This window comes from Glycine max, chromosome 18, assembly GCF_000004515.6.
Source record: "Glycine max cultivar Williams 82 chromosome 18, Glycine_max_v4.0, whole genome shotgun sequence".
Taxonomy (NCBI): Eukaryota; Viridiplantae; Streptophyta; class Magnoliopsida; order Fabales; family Fabaceae; genus Glycine; species Glycine max.
In genome coordinates this window covers 53,424,828-53,442,374 of record NC_038254.2, presented here as the reverse complement: position 1 = coordinate 53,442,374, position 17,547 = coordinate 53,424,828, and the positions used below count along the sequence as shown (strand labels likewise).

At 34.6% G+C, this 17,547-nt stretch overlaps 3 protein-coding genes across 3 annotated transcripts; 2 read left to right on the top strand and 1 right to left on the bottom strand.

The window, feature by feature from the left end:
* The first annotated feature begins 1,271 nt into the window (after positions 1 to 1,271).
* On the top strand, positions 1,272 to 6,228 carry ACCB-1 (biotin carboxyl carrier protein precursor). The gene is made up of 7 exons (NM_001251446.2): positions 1,272 to 1,495; positions 1,701 to 1,748; positions 2,168 to 2,325; positions 2,448 to 2,763; positions 2,843 to 2,914; positions 5,788 to 5,853; positions 5,941 to 6,228. The coding sequence occupies exons 1-7, from the start codon at positions 1,391 to 1,393 to the stop codon at positions 5,962 to 5,964; spliced, it is 789 nt and encodes a 262-aa protein (NP_001238375.1). The 5' UTR covers positions 1,272 to 1,390; the 3' UTR covers positions 5,965 to 6,228.
* Positions 6,229 to 7,478: 1,250 nt separating this feature from the next.
* Positions 7,479 to 9,640, top strand: LOC100793358 (uncharacterized). The gene is made up of 2 exons (XM_003552406.5): positions 7,479 to 8,057; positions 9,197 to 9,640. Exons 1-2 carry the CDS (start codon positions 7,608 to 7,610, stop codon positions 9,239 to 9,241), a joined length of 495 nt encoding a protein of 164 aa, XP_003552454.1. The 5' UTR covers positions 7,479 to 7,607; the 3' UTR covers positions 9,242 to 9,640.
* Positions 9,641 to 10,796: 1,156 nt separating this feature from the next.
* On the bottom strand, positions 10,797 to 17,165 carry LOC100792835 (glutamine--fructose-6-phosphate aminotransferase [isomerizing] 2). The gene is made up of 11 exons (XM_003552405.5): positions 16,812 to 17,165; positions 16,544 to 16,716; positions 16,337 to 16,448; positions 15,401 to 15,546; positions 14,228 to 14,392; positions 13,634 to 13,994; positions 13,282 to 13,532; positions 13,064 to 13,178; positions 11,703 to 11,958; positions 11,460 to 11,628; positions 10,797 to 11,093 (listed from the first exon to the last, which is right to left on the bottom strand). Exons 1-11 carry the CDS (start codon positions 17,032 to 17,034, stop codon positions 11,010 to 11,012), a joined length of 2,055 nt encoding a protein of 684 aa, XP_003552453.1. The 5' UTR covers positions 17,035 to 17,165; the 3' UTR covers positions 10,797 to 11,009.
* Positions 17,166 to 17,547: the final 382 nt, after the last annotated feature.

Genomic DNA, 17,547 nt, shown 5'->3' with positions numbered 1-17,547 from the left:
AGAAATAACCATTAGCGTGGATTTAAAAAATTATTATAAAAATTAATAAATTTATCTAAATAATTATTTGTATTTTTTGCCACAGATTTCTAGATCTTGAGTTTGACACTCAAGTATTTCTACAAGTTATAAAACATTTGAGGCAATTATGAGATTAATATTTGATAAAAAAAAATATCGATAGACACTCCTTTCTCTTTAAAGTTAAGTTTTGCACAAGTTAAATTAAATTTTCTCTCACAAACTTAGTGCATGTTTGAAATCCTAATGCATCATTGATTTTTTACATTTGATATCCACGTCCAAACAAAAGATATATATTAGCTCTCAAATTTCAGGTTTTGGATCCATATTTTGTGATTATAACATAAAACCAAACATATAGTTAGTGTGTTTACCATGCCTATTAAGTTAGTTGGCAAATTATAATGAGATGAGAAGGTTAAGAGCATAACATAAATAAATATGATAATGTAATAAGAAAATAAAAAAATATATAAGTGTTAAAAGATATTATTTATAGTTCTATATATAAGAAACAAAAGATAATATTTTTTATTTTAATTATAAGAAATATAAGATTATTTTATTATTAAATTTTTTTATCCCTAATTGATTGTGAGGTCTATCAATGATGACACTTATTTCTTCAAGAGAATGTGTATTTATTAAGTTATCAACAAAGAAGATGAGAAATGTTAGTGACATTTTTTTTAACAATCTTTGTATGATTGGTTAAAATAATTGAAAATCATCATTTTTTGTAAGTCTTTTTCTTGATTTAATAATTTTTTCTCTTAATTTATATTAAATGGAAAACGAAACCTACAAAATAAATGTTTCCAATAAATTATAACCAATAATAAAATCATAAAGAGTATGTGAGGAGAGAGTAAGAAAGAGTGTCATTAGTATTCTTAAAAAAGATATACTCATTGGTTGGTTGAATTTTTTTTTTTTAAAAAATAATCACATCTTAAATTATTAAAGTTGATCTTAGAATAAAATTAAAATTATGATAAATTAATCTAACAATTTTTATTCATCTTAATGAATTAGATAACTATTTTTTATATAGGGTTAAAGGTAATATAATAAATGAAGATAAATTAAAAGATCAAGAAAAAAATAAAAGAAGAAAAAAATCACAAGTTATTCTATCTTTATTTTATTTTCTAAAAGAAGAAAAGAATAAAAGTGTAATAAGATAGTTCTGGATGTAGGGCACGTGAGAGGGTTAAAGAAGCGCCACTGGTTATGCGCCGTGTGTTACTGTTCTCAGTTCCCACCCATCACTTCACTTCCTTTCATCCAAACTCTTTTGCCTCTCTCTCTCTCTCTCTCTCTGTCGTGTTTTTGATTTGAGAATTGAGATCGAGTCTTTTGAGACATGGCATCCTCGTTGGCACCAGCTACCAAAGCCGCCACTAATTTGCGCCTCACACACTCTCTCCGCTTCTCTCCTAAACCCAACAACCTACGCTTTGCCACCAAGGTTCGTTACTGTTAGCAGTGTTCTTTCTCTCTTTATTTTAGGTCGCAACCTCTACCTCTACCTTACCTTAACCCTTGCTTTCCATTTTTCATACAATAATGTTCCAAATTACACACCACACTTTTTTAAATATGTATCTTCCATAGCTATAAAAACAATAAACACATCACATTTTGTTTTATTCATTTTATTGTTGCATGTGCAGCCTGGTAATACGCTGTTATGCACGAGGGTTAAGGCCCAATTAAATGAGGTAAACACTCTCTTCCCTTCACTTCTACATTATGTCTTTCGTATCTATGTTTGTTCTTAAATGTGAATTTGGTGAAGAGGGCAACTTAGAGGGAAAATTGTGGATTTATAATCATTGATTGGAAAATTAACAATTGAGACTTTGATACATTTGGACTCTGTTTGGATAAACTTCTTCATACGTACTTATAGAGAAGAAAATGAATTTAGCTTATCCTGTAAGCTAAAATCAACTCTGCAATCTAATTTCTCCAAAACCTGAGATGCATAAGTTGATTTTAGTTTAATCCATTTTACCTTTTTAATTTCTTCCTCAAGTGTTTTTGAAGAAGTTCATCCAAACATCACTAGAATGTGTAAACTTGTTAAAATCTTCTCCTGTGACACACATATTGGTCTCATCTTTTTGGCTTCAACAAGGTTGCCCTTGATAGTTCCTCCAATGCTACTTCTCCTCCTATGAAAGCCAAATCAAAGGAGGAACCACCCGCAAAGCCTTTAGCAGAACCATCTTCTTCAGTGTTGGCAACTCAAGAATCGGTCTCTCAGTTTATTACTCAAGTTGCAAGTCTTGTCAAGTAAGCAGATGCTTAAGTCTTGTTTCCTTCTATTAGTAATAGCAAATGTATAAGCTTTTTGCTGCATGATTGGAGTGGAGCAATCAGCTATGAAAAACTTCATGTCCAATTTTCTCCTGCAGGCTTGTTGATTCAAGAGACATTGTGGAGTTGAAGCTGAAGCAGCATGACGTTGAAGTAACAATCAGGAAAAAGGAGGCTATGCCTCAGCCACCACCTGCTCCTCAACCTTCTGTGGTGTATTCACCCCCTCCACCAGCGTTGCCACCACCACCTGTACCAGCATCTACTCCAGCACCTACTCTAGCTCGTGCAACCCCTACACCAACTTCAGCCCCTGCTGTGAAGTCAGCTAAATCATCACTTCCGCCTCTTAAAAGCCCCATGGCAGGGACATTCTACCGAAGTCCTGCACCTGGTGAACCTTCCTTTGTGAAGGTACATTTTATCTATTATATAGTTTTACATTTTTGTGTCATGCTTTTTTGAAACCTAATGCGAAGTATTCTTCCTTTAGGTTGGAGACAAAGTAAAGAAGGGGCAAGTTGTATGCATCATTGAGGCAATGAAATTGATGAATGAAATTGAAGTAAGTTCAAAGGTTTTATATTTATTTTTATTGGTAACTGTTGATTAAAACAGGGGATTCTACATGTTATACCTTTATGTGGGCACTTATTTGATGCATCTACTGCCTCTTTTCATTTCTGTTTGCATTATCAAAATGTTGAATTTTGTGATCTAGAGTCTAGAACTTGTACCACAGAATGAGGTTAGTTTTATTAGCATTTTCCCTTTTTTCTATGCTCATATTTGTGATTCTTTTTTGTGAGGATTATGTTACTTAACATTTATTTATGTGATATAAAACATTAATTAGTGTAAACCACAAAAAAGAGTTTCTTTGTGCAAAATAAATCTTCATTAAATTCTCAATTGATTGTTAGCAACAGATGATGCAGCAGAATGTTAAAATAGAGAACATTACTCATTACATGACTTCCTTATTAAGTAAATTATGCCAATGGAAATGGAACATCAAAGATGTTAACATGTGTCAAAGAAGACGTTGTTAGCATTCTTAATATGAAAGTGCTTTTGCACTCCTGGGTTTGTCTAGCAAGGGAAAAGCTGAAAGAAACCATTTGAAGAGCACTGGGATGAAGCCATGAATCCCCTTTGGAGTTTTTCTTATTCATATCTTTAAAAAATGGGAAATAAGGTAAAAACAAAGTGACATTTTTGTAATTATCAGTAAAAATGAGAAATGAAAACAAAAAACATTTTTTTCAAACCAAATAGACCCCTTCATTTGTCTAACAAAGGAAAAGCAGAAGGAAACCATGTGAACATCACTGTGATGAAGCCATGAAAACAAGTCTATAACAACTCAAGTGTAGGGGTAAAGATTTTTACCAAAAAATCTAAATTCCAATTCAGCCAAAGACACCACTGAACATCATATGAAACACACTACATAACATCATAATAGGGGATGAGGGTGAAATTAAGCAGACTGTTGGATATGCAGAGGTAGAGGACGAGCATTTGATATTAAAGGATGAGGATGAACTAAGTGATATTTATCTTGGGAATGGTGCCGAATAGTTAAATTATGCATTAGGATCTAAGCATAGGAATTTGCATTTTGCCATCTTATTGATATCCTTTTTAGGTGTTGAAGACTTAAACTTTGTGCAGCTAGTCCCTATTTTTTGTCATTTTGATAGATGGTTTGAATCTTGGATTATTTTGAAGTTCATTTGTGATATATCAGCTTATGTTTCAGTTTATACAATGATGTATTCTCTTGTTTGACTTAATAATACTAATATCTTCCTCTTAAAAAAAATAATACTATTATCTTTATGTGAAAATATATTTTTTGTTATTTTTATTTATTGATCATGTATGTTATGAACTTATGATTCATAATAAGATTCAATTCACGTTTCGGAATGTAGGTCTTCTGATTCACAAGTCGAATCTCAATTAGATAACCTTCCTCTAGTCTGTCTGTTATTCAGAATCAATCCATATCAGTTTACCTTTCACTTCTGCTTCAATGGTTTCAGACTTCACAATAGGACAGATATGGATTTTTCCTTTTTCATTGGATGCCATGGTGTCACTATCTTCCCAATTGCTGAAGGTGGAAGTACTTCTGCTTGTGGCCACTCCAACAACGGAATTCCTGGTGTTTTTGCTTTAGTGGCTTCTGATCTGTTCTTGCTGGCTTGGATAATTGGGCGGTGATTCCTTCTTCTCCACAACCAATACCATTTCTTCAATTTGATCAAACTCTCTTTTTGCATCATCATTTTCCACATGTGTCTTACTGTTGACCTTGGTTATTGAGTGTTCCCCTTCAATCTCTACAATGATTTTGGATTGTTCTCCATTTTGCAGCTTATTTGTACCAATTCTTGTCTCTGATCATTTTAGACTCATTATAAAACATTGTTGTCTCTCCCAGATAGCAAGCATCCCAGTGAGCAAATGCTGCAGTTATCAAATCCTCCATAACTTTCCTTACTGCCAAGAGTATACATATTCATAATCTGAAATTTTTCACTGATCTCCCCTCAGATCCAGCAGGTTGGACCAATGCCAGGATCCCAGAAATTAGAACAGAAATGAGGGTTTTATTTAATAAAAAAACAGCTCAATCAGAAGATACATAAGAGGAATCACTCTCTCTCTAAGAGCAAAAGCATCTTGGAGAAAATACTCTCTCTACCCGGCCAAAAGGCCTAACCACCAAAATGAACCTCCTCCCCTGTATCACTCTAACCTTGCTCCCCTATATACGTTCTAACAACTTGCCAACTGAGCTGCAAAATGGAGTCCAATAGTTGTGCCACTTGACCCATTATCTAAACTGAACACTGTTACTGCAGCGTTAGGACCAAGGGTCCTATCATGGTTGATATCTCATTCATAAATGATAGGACCAAGGGTACTATCAGTAATTCAGTATTTAATTAGCTATTTAGGATTCAGAGTATTTTTGCAGTTTCACAAGTTAACATATATCTAGTTTTTCTGAAGATAGTGGCACTTCACGGTTCACACTCATATATACAATTTCCTGCTAGTAGTATATTCTTAATCCATTCTTTAGGAGAAAATAGCTTGTGAAATCAATTGGACTCATTACATTTATTTAGTTCAAAATAGCTACTCCTTACTGTTTTTGGTGGAGACGCAGCAGTGAAGTGACAAAACTTACTGAATTTTAAGGATGCATTATGGTTGACATTTCCATACAACAAACTTTTCATTAAACAAAATTGTATGCAATAAGCCTAATTTTGATGATTTGTCTCTTGGTTTGTAACTATGAGATGCAAATCAAAAGTCGAAAAGAAATGTTCAGGTTGTATCATTTTTTTAAATTGTCTAGATGGTCCTGTGGGTTATCTCTTCTATCTCGAAACTATAAAATTGTGTTCTATACAGGCTGATCAGTCAGGAACTATAGTTGAAATCGTTGCGGAAGATGCCAAGTCTGTAAGCGTTGACACTGTGAGTATATTCTAGGGCCTCCTGATTAATAACTCAACTGTTAAATTGACTTGCACTGTAGGTTTGACTTCTTTCGTTTCCTTGCAGCCCCTATTTGTGATTCAACCATAGAGCTCAGAGTATTTGAATAGTAGAGGAAGTGTAGGAAGATTTTGTTCTAAATTGGGATGACACAGTTGAGAAGAATTCTTGTTTACAATGGATTTATTCCTTATTGTTCGCTTCTACATGATTGCACTATGTTCTAGTGAACTTTTTTTTTGTTTCAACTTTCAGGCAAGTTAATGTGTATGATATTAACCTCAAGTAGTCTGTTTTTACTTCTTGTTTTGAAATGGTGAGGGAGCATTTGAACCAAATTATCGTGTTTGGATATACTTTTATATAACACTTATAAGACAAGAAAATAAAAAGTTAATACAAATAGAGTTTTTCATATAAACTTAAATCGAATTGATGTTCTAAACTTTTATAGAAATTCTCTTATCTTCCTTCTTTAAAAGCTGAGGGACATGATTTTAGGTTTATGAGAAAAACTTAATTTATTAATGTTTATGGAGAAGTTTATTCTAACGAAAAACATGGTCATGTTGAGGATTCCTCCCCCAACCCAAATAAGGGTGTTAAAAAGATTCCTTATTCCCAACAAGCAAGTCCGAACCTGTAAAGCAGTACAATTAATGTTGATTGCTGAGCCTAACCTTCTTCTAATCTTGGAATAATGCATGGGAACGTTAACGTCAATCACGTCTATGTTAAATTCCAAGGGAGTTTGGGAATCAATGTTTAATGCTGCTCATGTTTCCCTTTCCTTGTGATTGTCTCGTTCTTTAAGGTTTAGACTCTTTATTCCTTGCCCATTTACCAAAAATTAAAAGGTAATTAGAAATTATAGAAATGTGAGGTAAATAAAAATCTTTAACTAGTATATAATAGGTTAATTAAGATGTTAGTCCCTCCAAAATTCAAGGTTTTCTAATTTTAAAATTTCTAAATAAGTTTATAAAAAATGTTTTTCATTATCAATTGATTTTTTCCCCTCCATTCATAATATTTTTCAAACTTAAATTGAATAAAAACATATCATTCTCATGTTTATTAAATTTTTTTTTGTATAAAAAAGTTTAAGGGAGGATGTGAGAATGTGTTGGATCTCTCATATTTATCAAAATTAAGATATGTTTCAAAATTTAATAAATATTTATAAAGATACTTATACTTATATAATATCCACCAATCATATCCTCACATTAATAATCAAATTTGAACTCATATGTAATTCTTATGAATTAGACTGATTTTTATGGGTCTTGTAATCATGTTTATTAATTTGATATAAGGTGTTAAAAATAAAAAATTAAGATCCATTAAGTTTAAGCAATAATATCTTTGACGAATAAAAAATATAAGATAATTCATGCAGACACGTCACATCACATGCCTTATTATTGTTAAAAAAAAAAGAACTTTGTTTTATCCGTTTTTAAAAATAATAATTCTAAAATTCATTTAAAAACCATTTCACTCCTTTATTACAAACATATTTTGTTTTCAAGGTTTAAAAATAAAAATATAAAATACTGAAACTTATGGGAGTATTTTCAGTTTCCAACCCCCCCCTACTATAAAGGACGTAAGGGATTGCAAAAGAAAGAAAAAGATCGAATTAAATTCATTCACTCATTCATTTATTATCATTAGGTAAACAACAGAACACAAAGAAAGAAAGAAAGAAAAAAATTTCCAAATCATCGATGGGTGGTAAATCTGGCGTAGTTTGGATTTTGCTGCCGCTGATCGTCGCCGCGTCGTGTCTGTTATCGCCGGCGACGGCGAATTCGACGACGATATACGAGGAGCTCCGGGCGCAGGGTCTTCCGGTGGGGCTTCTCCCGAAGGGAATCGCGAAGTACTCGCTGAACGCTAGCAGCGGGGAATTCGAGGTGTGGATGAAGGAACCGTGCAACGCGAAGTTCGAGAACGAGGTGCACTACGACTCCAACATAAAGGGTGTTCTAGGGTACGGTCGGATCGGGAAATTATCCGGTGTGTCGGCGCAGGAGCTCTTCCTGTGGTTTCCCGTGAAGGGAATTAGGGTTGATGTTCCGACCTCGGGGCTCATTCATTTCGATGTTGGTGTTGCGGATAAGCAGTTCTCCCTCTCGCTCTTTGAAGATCCTCCTGATTGTAACCCCCAGGCCCAGGTTGGTTCATTTATCATCCATTCAATTTTTTTCATTTTTTTCTTCTTTTCTTTTGGTTTTGGGGATCTGATATTTATGAGGTTTTGTTGTTGGACACAATTTAGATGCATTTTTTTTATGTGTTTTATTAGTGGGATTCTCCTGTTAAGATTAGAGTTTTTTCTTCTAGGAATCTGTGTAATATAAATTTGCATTAAAATCAATGTAGATTGGGGAGGTGAAACTTCTATTCTTAGAGGAGAATATCACTTGAGAATACTTGGGAAATTGCATCTGAATTTTGTGCTTTTCTTGTTTAGCTATGTGGAATTTAAATTTATGGTTTTTTTTCTTTTTCTTGTGGGGTGTCTTACATTTATGATTCTTGTTATATTTGGGTTTCTGAACTTGGATGGATTTCACTACGTGGTTAGTTCTTTTATTTGGCTAAATAATATTTTTGAAAATTTTGGTTTTTAACTGTACGGAATGGTATCATGTGATTCTTGTAACGGACCACCTCATCTAGTGGGATAAGCTTTTGTTGTTGTTTGTTGGGATATAAGGGGAAGGGAGAGTTAGTTAATATAGTTAGACTACTAATGAGTTAGTTAGTTAGTTAGTTAGTTAGAGGGGTTTATTAAATATAAGGGAAGGAGAGAGGGGGATCTTATCATTTGTAGATTGAGCATTAGCTCTTTGTGAAAGGAGAAATCCTTTGTAAAGGAGAAACCCTTGGATGAGAGCTTTCTCTCCTGTTTTGTATTCTTTTCTTACTAGTCAATAAAATCCTTTCTTTCTTTTTTTTCTCATTTCAATTCTTGGTTCCTAACATTGTTGTTGTTTCAATTAAAATTGGAATTCTACTTGGTAACTATCATAATAAAGATTTACATTAAAATTTAACATAGATTATCAAAGGTGAAATCTTAATTCTGATTGGAGAATAACACCAAAAACACCTAGGCAACTGAATCTAAATTTTGTCCTTTCTTATTTAGGTACGTGATATTTATGGTCTTTTCATGCTGGGTAGCTGAAAATTATGTTTTTGTTATCTGGGTCTCGGAAATTTTGTTTATTTTTTTTGTGGAGTTTGTGAAATATATGATTTTCATGCGTTGGGTATTTATGATTGATTTGGTGTTCAATTTATTCAGGTTAATGTTGGTGGTGGTGAAGGTGAGCGGAGGGCTGCTTGGTAGAAGAAGATAGGAGGAATGTTGCCGCATTTCAAATACAGCTCAATCGGCCCCTCTATGCCAGTGGTTGGTCTTCATTGATATATATATATATATATATATATATATATATATACATATATATGATGTACAGTGCGGTCTTTTTCATATCTGCTGTTTTGATTGAATCAATCGCCTGTCTCAAGGGACAAAGGATGACAATTTTGGTGGTCGGCAAGCATATGGGTTTTTTTTGGCAAAATCTGTTACAGAAAAGGATGTAGGGTTAGGTTGGTTTTGCTAATATACTAAGGTTTTACTATCTGTATTTGGGTCTTGTTATTGTGCATATAAATGTTTCAGACTGTTGTTAGATTCAACTATATTAAATAAAACAACATAATCTGTTAGGTGGTTCTTCTATTATGATTTTTTTATTATCAATGATTCTTCTATTATGACTGGTAATAGTCGCTTATTCCTACAATTTATATTGTTATTTGTTAGTACTGTGTGTGTGTGTGTTTCTATGGCAGTGTGTTGGGAATGTTACTCCTTTCTGTGTGTATTAGCCTAGTTGATTCAACTCATGCTTTGATAGAGGCCATTTTCAACTATTTATGATTTTTGGCTCTCAAAAATCATTGGTTGTTCCAGGGGAAAGTTAGATAGAATTGATTTTGAATCATTAAACAAGATCGGGATGTGTATCCAAATTAATCTCAGCCATAGATTTGCATTGGAATTTGATTTTTATTAGAAAAGTGCTAAAATTTATTTTCTACTGTAAAACAAGCAATTTAAATTTATAATCCTGCATCATATTTTGGCATGGTTCTACACAGAGCAAGACATTACTGCAGAGCAAAAATGGAAATGGCTTCCTTTAAACTTTCGAAAAAGATATGTGGACGCTAAATTAATGTTAGTTAATATGATACTATAATAGGAAGAGAGATAGAAAGAAACAATACATATTAATTGAGTGTTTGATAAGTCGTGCATGTTCATGATAAAATTCACGTCAAAATTTAGAAAAAGGACACAAACGATACTGATTAGTTTTGGGAGGAATGTGCATCAACTGTGGCAGATACTCAACTATATGCAGTAACTAATCTACTTGAGGACACTTTTTTGTCATGGATTACAGCTGTACTCTGAATTTTAAATGAACCTTCAAGTGAGATGGAAAATATACCATAAGTAGTGATCCCGTGTTTGGTAAATATATTAAAAACTACATAATCGTGGGTAGTTTATTAAATAAGACATACAAAATTTTGTAATTTTTAATATATTTTAATCAATTATATAAAGTGTTTAAAAAGTGTTATAAAATTGTGTTATTAAATGAGGCTTACGGTGGCCATAAATTCTGATGTTGCTAAACCAAAAATGTAATTTAGGTAAATATCTTCGCATCTAAGTTTCATTTTGTTTTCTGTTCCATAACTCATTAAGTTCTAACTATCTTTTTGCCAAATTCAGCAACTGTGTAAGGCCATGTTATAAATGATTTTTTATGGAAAACGATACCCATTCCTTTTGGGATTAAGGAATTGCCACTGAGCTCAAGTAACCAAGATAAGAGATCCAGCAAATTAAATACATCAAAGATGTAATAATCATATTAAACAGTATTCTGCCTGGTGAGTTTCAAGAAAATTAAATACATCAAAGATGTTAAAATCATGTTAAACAATAATCTGCCTGCTGAGAAGGTGTCTTTTAATCAACCAGTGTGCCTGCATCTACTAATTTACAATGCGCTAATATGCCACAAACTTCATTATTGCGTTGTGACACTCTTGGCAAGATTACGAGGCTGGTCGACGTTATGTCCCCTGAGAACAGTGAGATGATATGCCAATAACTGCATCGGAAAGAAATACTTCGTTGAAATATATAAGATACATACAAATCTTCCTTCGTACAATATACAATAATAAGATCAGCCTCTAAAGATTCTAGGTGACGAAAAGGAAATAGATGTGCAAAATTCGCATGAGAAATCCAGACACTGAAATTTATATTCAAATACCTAACAAGCTCAAGAAATAATAAAGAAATGGAAATCACTATCAACATGCAGTTGAGAATTAGTTTATATATAGATAGACAGACAAATAATAGAATCTTTGACACTAATATAGGAAGATTTCCCTTTGTTAAATGTAGCAACGCTGTAAGGATAAAATAAAGCAGTAAAAATGATAAAAAAAAAGCCTTGTAAACATACCTGTAATGGAACTACATTAATTACAGGTTGAAGACAGTCCTCAACTAGTGGAACTTCAATTACCCTACAAGATTCATTAGGGCATACAGAGGAAGCATCCCCTTTTGAACACATAACTATCAGACGACCTCTGCGGGCATTAAGTTGCTGAATAACAGACTGCTGTTTGCTGTCAAAGATAAAATATGTCAATATCAAACTCCTAATTTCAGATAATAAAGCTACTCAACAGTCACAACCAACCTGAAGCAGGCATCACGGGTAGCTAAAACAACAATTGGGAGATTTTCATCCACTAATGCCAAAGGACCATGCTTCATCTCACCAGCAAGTATCCCTTCACTATGCATTAGAGCCACTTCCTTTACTTTCAAAGCTCCCTCAAGAGCAGTTGCATAGTTGTATCCTCTCCCAAAGACAAGAAGAGACTGCTCAGCAATCAACTGCTTTGCTAGATCCTTCATCTCCAGATCAAGCTTCAGCACCTCTCTGACTTTATCTGCATTCCAACATGTTAATTAGATTACTTTTACAACTGTCCTGAGTAGCTTCATGGGGTATTTGGTATACTATTTTGAACAATACTTCAAAAAATAGTTTTTTAGCATGATGGAAGGGTTGTCCTAGAACTCCTGAAGATTCTAATTTCTTTAATTTTTGTGAGAGAAGTTTGGGGGAGGAGAGGTTACTCCATTCCAAGCAAGCTCAATGCATGCCACAGGCCTCTGCCAGGGTTTTGTACTTGGAAACCATTTAGTTAAGGCTACCAATTGAACCAAGTCAACCAACCCACATTAACGATGATTCTATTTTTGAATAATGAGTTTCCATGAAATGATGAAAACTCAAAGTAACACCCATTGGTTTTCTAGATTTCCACCTCGCACTTATTCTCTTACCAAGTATGGTATATGGTTATTGGTTTCCACCTCTGCAGATATCGTTGTTTTTGCTGGAACTATTCTATCACTAGTCCCTTTCAATGCTACTATTATGATATCATCACCTCTATCATCATTAATTTATGCTATAATATTTAGTTTACAAGTTAACATTTGATATGATGTCAGTGTACATAAGTGTTTACATTTGATATCATCACCTCTATCATCAATATTTTTACACAAATTATTCTATTTAAATAATTTATAAAAACTGTGTGGAACACACCAATAAGTAGTCAACATATTATTATGAACTTAATTTTTATACTAAAACTTCAGCACTTTACAGTAAGACTATAAGTATGTAAATTTAAATCTATTATGTTTTATGTCCCCCCCCCCCCCCCCCCCCCCCAGTATTTTAGTTCTATAGTCTTTGTGCCACTAGTGTAAACATTTTCTAGATACTGACATGATGGTATATCAGATATTAACTCTTATTTACTGACGTTGTCATCATTGGTATATTTGTAAGAATGATTAACCTTGAAAAATTTCATTTTAAATCCTATTGACCAACCAAGTAGCTAACATATTCACCCTAGAGAATCTAATTTTAAAACTTGAGAATCATTAGAAATTATACTCTAATAGGACAGGACATGTAGGATTAACCATCCACTGCAAAATGTACAAAATTCTCAGCCAGTAGAAACTCACTTGGCAGATCAAAAAGACCATCTATGATAGCTTCTCTTCTGGCTTGATTTGAAATTGTATCGCCTCCTATTGCAAGAGCTAACATGACCATCACTACTATTTGACTTGTGTATGCCTACAGTAGTTATAAATGTGTGCGAGTAAACCATTGGTTAAACAAATAATAAGACAATATAAAATGAAATGAAGAAAATAACATCCTTAAATGCAACATTTACCTTGGTACTTGCCACACCAATCTCAGCCCCAGCATTTATATGAACACCACAATGTGTATTCCTTGCTATTGCACTACCAACAGTGTTTGTTATCCCAACACACAATGCACCATTGTCTAAAGCATATTGCAGTGCAAGTAAAGTGTCTGCAGTTTCACCAGATTGACTAACAAAAACGGCAGTATCCTCCCGGTATATTGGTCCCTCTCGATCCAATAGATCACTAGCAATTTCCATAGTAACAGGAACACCTATAATAATGTATAAAATAAAATAAAACATTGTAAGAATGGGCATACTTTTTAATCAGCCAAACTTAAAAAAGATTTGTCATACAGGATACAGCACTGACCTGAAAGTTCTTCCAATATGGGTCTAGCTGCCAAAGCAGCATTATAACTTGTACCACAACCAATGAAAAGTATCCTTCTACTTCGCCTAATTGTTTTGAGGTGATCCTTCAGCCCTCCCAGCAGAACAGACTTGGATTTGTTAGATCCTCGATGTATAAGCCTCCCCCTCATTGTGGTTGTTAGAGACTCTGGCTGCTCATGAATTTCCTTTTGCATGTAATGCTCATAATTACCTTTATTTATTTGCTCAACCTCCATCTCAAGAACAGATAATGCACGTCGCACGGAGAAAGCTCTGGAAAGAGAAGCACCATGTTCTCCCATGTCATTCTCAAATTTCAAAATAGAAACCCCACCATCCTGACACAACCATTTCAATGTAAGAACAATATATTGTTTTCAAATTGACATGATTTCATCACACCAGAAAGGGAAGAGTGCAAGGGATAGAGAAGTGATCCAATAAGAAATCATAAAAACAATCTTTACAAAAAAAAATACTCATGAATTATTTGCCAGAGATTAAAATATCTAGACATGAAAACACATTGGCTAGCAAGTGCAACATTGAAAAGAGAGGGTGCAGTCTGTACCTTGAGATGAACTACTTCACCATCCTCAATAACTAGCACTTTCTTTGTATGCTCAACCACAGCATTGGCATCACTGGACAAAAACAATTCTCTGGGCTTTCCATCTTTTGATAGGAATTTGTTATCCTCAAATGCTGAACCATGTTCTTTATTTTCTGCCAATTCCTGCAAAATAGAGCAGTAATTACTTTAATCATTGTCAATCCGAAAATATCCACTTTCACTAAATATCCATTAATCATGAATAAATTAAACTAGGAAAGGTAGTATAATTATTATGAGATACACAATAGAAATCTAAGCTCATTCATAGTGAAAAGAGGATGGTTCAAGCATTGAATTGTAGTTATTATGCATCACCACTGCATTTCCAGTTCTTGTCTCCTGTATTTATAATTCCTGCAGTATGCATCACCACTTCATTTGCAGTCATTATGTTTAAATTCTTTTTTGGTTATTGGAATCTATGATTTTTCGGCCAACGTAAAACATGTCATGGTCTCAAACATGGATCACTCCAGACAAATTATGTTGGATTGGGATCAATGATTTTTTCCATGTTACTGAGTTTTGACAAAGCAGTATTATAACTCTAAGTTCTTCTTAGTGTGACTCTGTCTATGACTTTCCCCATTCATTGCCGAATTGAAGGATTTGGTAGAACTTAGATAACTCGAGTGAATTGCAGTAGGTCCTGTTTCCAGTTTCTTGTGGAAAACTTTCCTGTTTCCTGTCATTTGGACTGCAGTGATAGGATTAATACAAACTATTTGTTGGAGCCTTGGACGTTTGCAGACCACCCAAAGCTCTCCTAATGTTTCTGACACGTAAAACGAAATTATTCATTGCCCTTTGTTTTATAACAATCATCGCCATGGCAGTGTCAGCTAAGCAGAACGAACCAAAGCTTAAGCTCAATCTATGCATTTCTAATCAAAAGTTTGTTAGCTTATACTAACTAGAGTGCAAACATATCAATGGCTGCGTACGCTGTGGCCCATTTTCATGTGTCAAGAGGTTAAATGCCAAGAAAAAATGACTCTCTGACTAAAAGCATCATTAACGAAGTCAACAGAAAAAATAGAACAATTGTTGCCAAAAAAGACATTGGAAGATCAATTTACATATAGGTCACTATTTAAGAAACTTATTACTAAATTGCATTCAACTTACTTTAACACCTAGCAGCAGTGGGCTACCACGCTTGCAGGCAATCAATTCATTAGGATAATGTGGACTTTTGAAAATAAGGGCATAAGCTCCTTCAAGATGCCTCATAACTTCAAGAACAACTTGACTGAAGGTAACAACCTGACCTCCTGCAAGATAATTGGAAATGTACTTCAAGCTAACATCACCCAAAACCATAATGTTATTCACACCCATCTAAGAGAAGCAGAAAATGCAGCTTACATATAATAAACCTCTGAAAACAATTGTAATCAGTGTAAACATAAATATTAAGGATTCCCAACAGAATAAATGTTGCACTCAAGGTTTATCACATTTAGAACAAAACGATGATAATCATGGATCACGAGTTGCACTCAAGGTTTTATAAGTCAATCTAAGACAGCAATTTCAGCCACAACATCAATGTTTTTGAAGTCTCTCTACGACAGCATCGTGACCACAACTGGGATCACATCAGCTGCAACATGAATGTTTTATGGCATTATATATGACTCATGTCACTGACACCACCACCTTGTAGGAAAAGGCCTCCTCTTTATCCCTAAAAGATTGAAGTCTTGTAGGCAAGGTTTTAAAAAACTATCTACAACACAATTGTGGCACAAAGGTTTTTGGGTCTCTTTGACCGCATCCTGACTGGCATCAGTCACATTTGCCTATAACTTTCTAAAACACCAAGGATTGCGACAAAACCACAATCGCTATCTAAAACATCACAGCATAAAAATGGTAAAAATTTGTCTATCTCCACCCTCATTCCTCCCTCTTCCCATTTATACAGGATTTCACAATGTACATCAACATAGCATCACACTGCCAGTGAAGCAACTGTGAACAGAGTAACCGACAACATTCACACACACCTTGACCCTATAAAGCTCATGCATTCACCAATTCATCAATAAAAAAAATTACCGGACGCTTCATTCGCCTTGTCGTGGACAAACTTGGCAAGCTTGGGGATGACCTCGGTGTCAGTTTCAGATTCAAAGGTGAAGCCATGTCTAAGCAGCGTCTCCTTCAAAACCTGAACACACACACAATAACATCTGAGAAACACTGATCAGAGAGATAAAACATGCAACACTAGCCACATGGAGTGTGTATGAGAGAGCGCCTTACCTCGTAATTAGTGATGACTCCATTGTGAACAACCAAGAACTCGTTCCCATGACCAGAGCTCTGAGGGTGACTGTTCCGCGGCGCAGGCTCTCCGTGAGTCGCCCAGCGAGTGTGCGCGATTCCCGCGTGCGTGCCGAAGCATTCCCCCAAGTTCAGTTCAGTTTCTCCCACTTCTGTTAATTCAAATCGGATGCTATGGCAACGGAGTACGGTGGCGAAGAAACAAGAAGAAAAAAGAGGAACGCATGAATGAATTGTAGTTAGATACCTTGATAGACGGATTTGACGAGCGATTCGATGTTTCCTTCCTGACGGAAAACCAGAGGAGGAGGCGAAAGAGAGAATTGAGAAGAAGAGGAATCGTCGATTGCGATGCCTGCGGAATCGTATCCGCGGTACTCCAATCTCCTCAAGCCATTGAAGAGAACCTGCAAGATGTATTGTCTCTCTCTGTTGAGGTTGTAATTCAGATACGCAAATATTCCACACATTTTCACTTGTTTTTTGCTCTTTCTTTCAATTCAGATTTGAATGGCGGCCATGCCCCCCGCCGCTCAAGGGACGCTTTCTTCTTCGCATTTTTATTTTCAAACGCACTGCAAATTTCGGTTAGGAATTACGCGCAACTTGGAGCCGAGGGTACTCTCGTCATTCCACTCTACATCAGCTTCTCTGATGTGGCGCTTTTCCATTCGATGGATGCAAAAAGCTTCGGAGTACCTCTCCACTCCCCAACTTACACCTAGTTGGCTAGTTCTTTCTTTGTCTTTTGCTTCTTCTTCTTTTTTTTTTTTTCCTTGGAAAAGTATTCACATACACTCAGCTTTATTATACACTTAGAAAAAGAGAAATAAAATAAAAATATAAATATTATAAGTATTATGATGTGATATGATAAAAGAAATAGAGAAAAGTTGTGAGTGTTGATGAGGTGTTTGTGTATGATTATTCTTTTTCTTCCACTCTCATTTCTTTATTTTACTTTTTGCCAAGAAATTAAATCA

Excerpts from the sequence above, each read along its gene's own strand:
- ACCB-1 (NM_001251446.2), top strand. The coding sequence starts at position 1,391 with ATGGCATCCTCGTTGGCACCAGCTACCAAAGCCGCCACTAATTTGCGC. Across the intron at positions 1,749-2,167 it reads TTAAGGCCCAATTAAATGAG|GTTGCCCTTGATAGTTCCTC; the intron begins GTAAACACTCTC and ends GGCTTCAACAAG. Across the intron at positions 5,854-5,940 it reads AGTCTGTAAGCGTTGACACT|CCCCTATTTGTGATTCAACC; the intron begins GTGAGTATATTC and ends GTTTCCTTGCAG.
- LOC100793358 (XM_003552406.5), top strand. The coding sequence starts at position 7,608 with ATGGGTGGTAAATCTGGCGTAGTTTGGATTTTGCTGCCGCTGATCGTC. Across the intron at positions 8,058-9,196 it reads ATTGTAACCCCCAGGCCCAG|GTTAATGTTGGTGGTGGTGA; the intron begins GTTGGTTCATTT and ends CAATTTATTCAG.
- LOC100792835 (XM_003552405.5), bottom strand. The coding sequence starts at position 17,034 with ATGTGTGGAATATTTGCGTATCTGAATTACAACCTCAACAGAGAGAGA. Across the intron at positions 15,547-16,336 it reads CAAGGCGAATGAAGCGTCCG|GAGGTCAGGTTGTTACCTTC; the intron begins GTAATTTTTTTT and ends ATTATCTTGCAG. Across the intron at positions 11,959-13,063 it reads TGGTCTTTTTGATCTGCCAA|ATAAAGTCAGAGAGGTGCTG; the intron begins GTGAGTTTCTAC and ends GTTGGAATGCAG.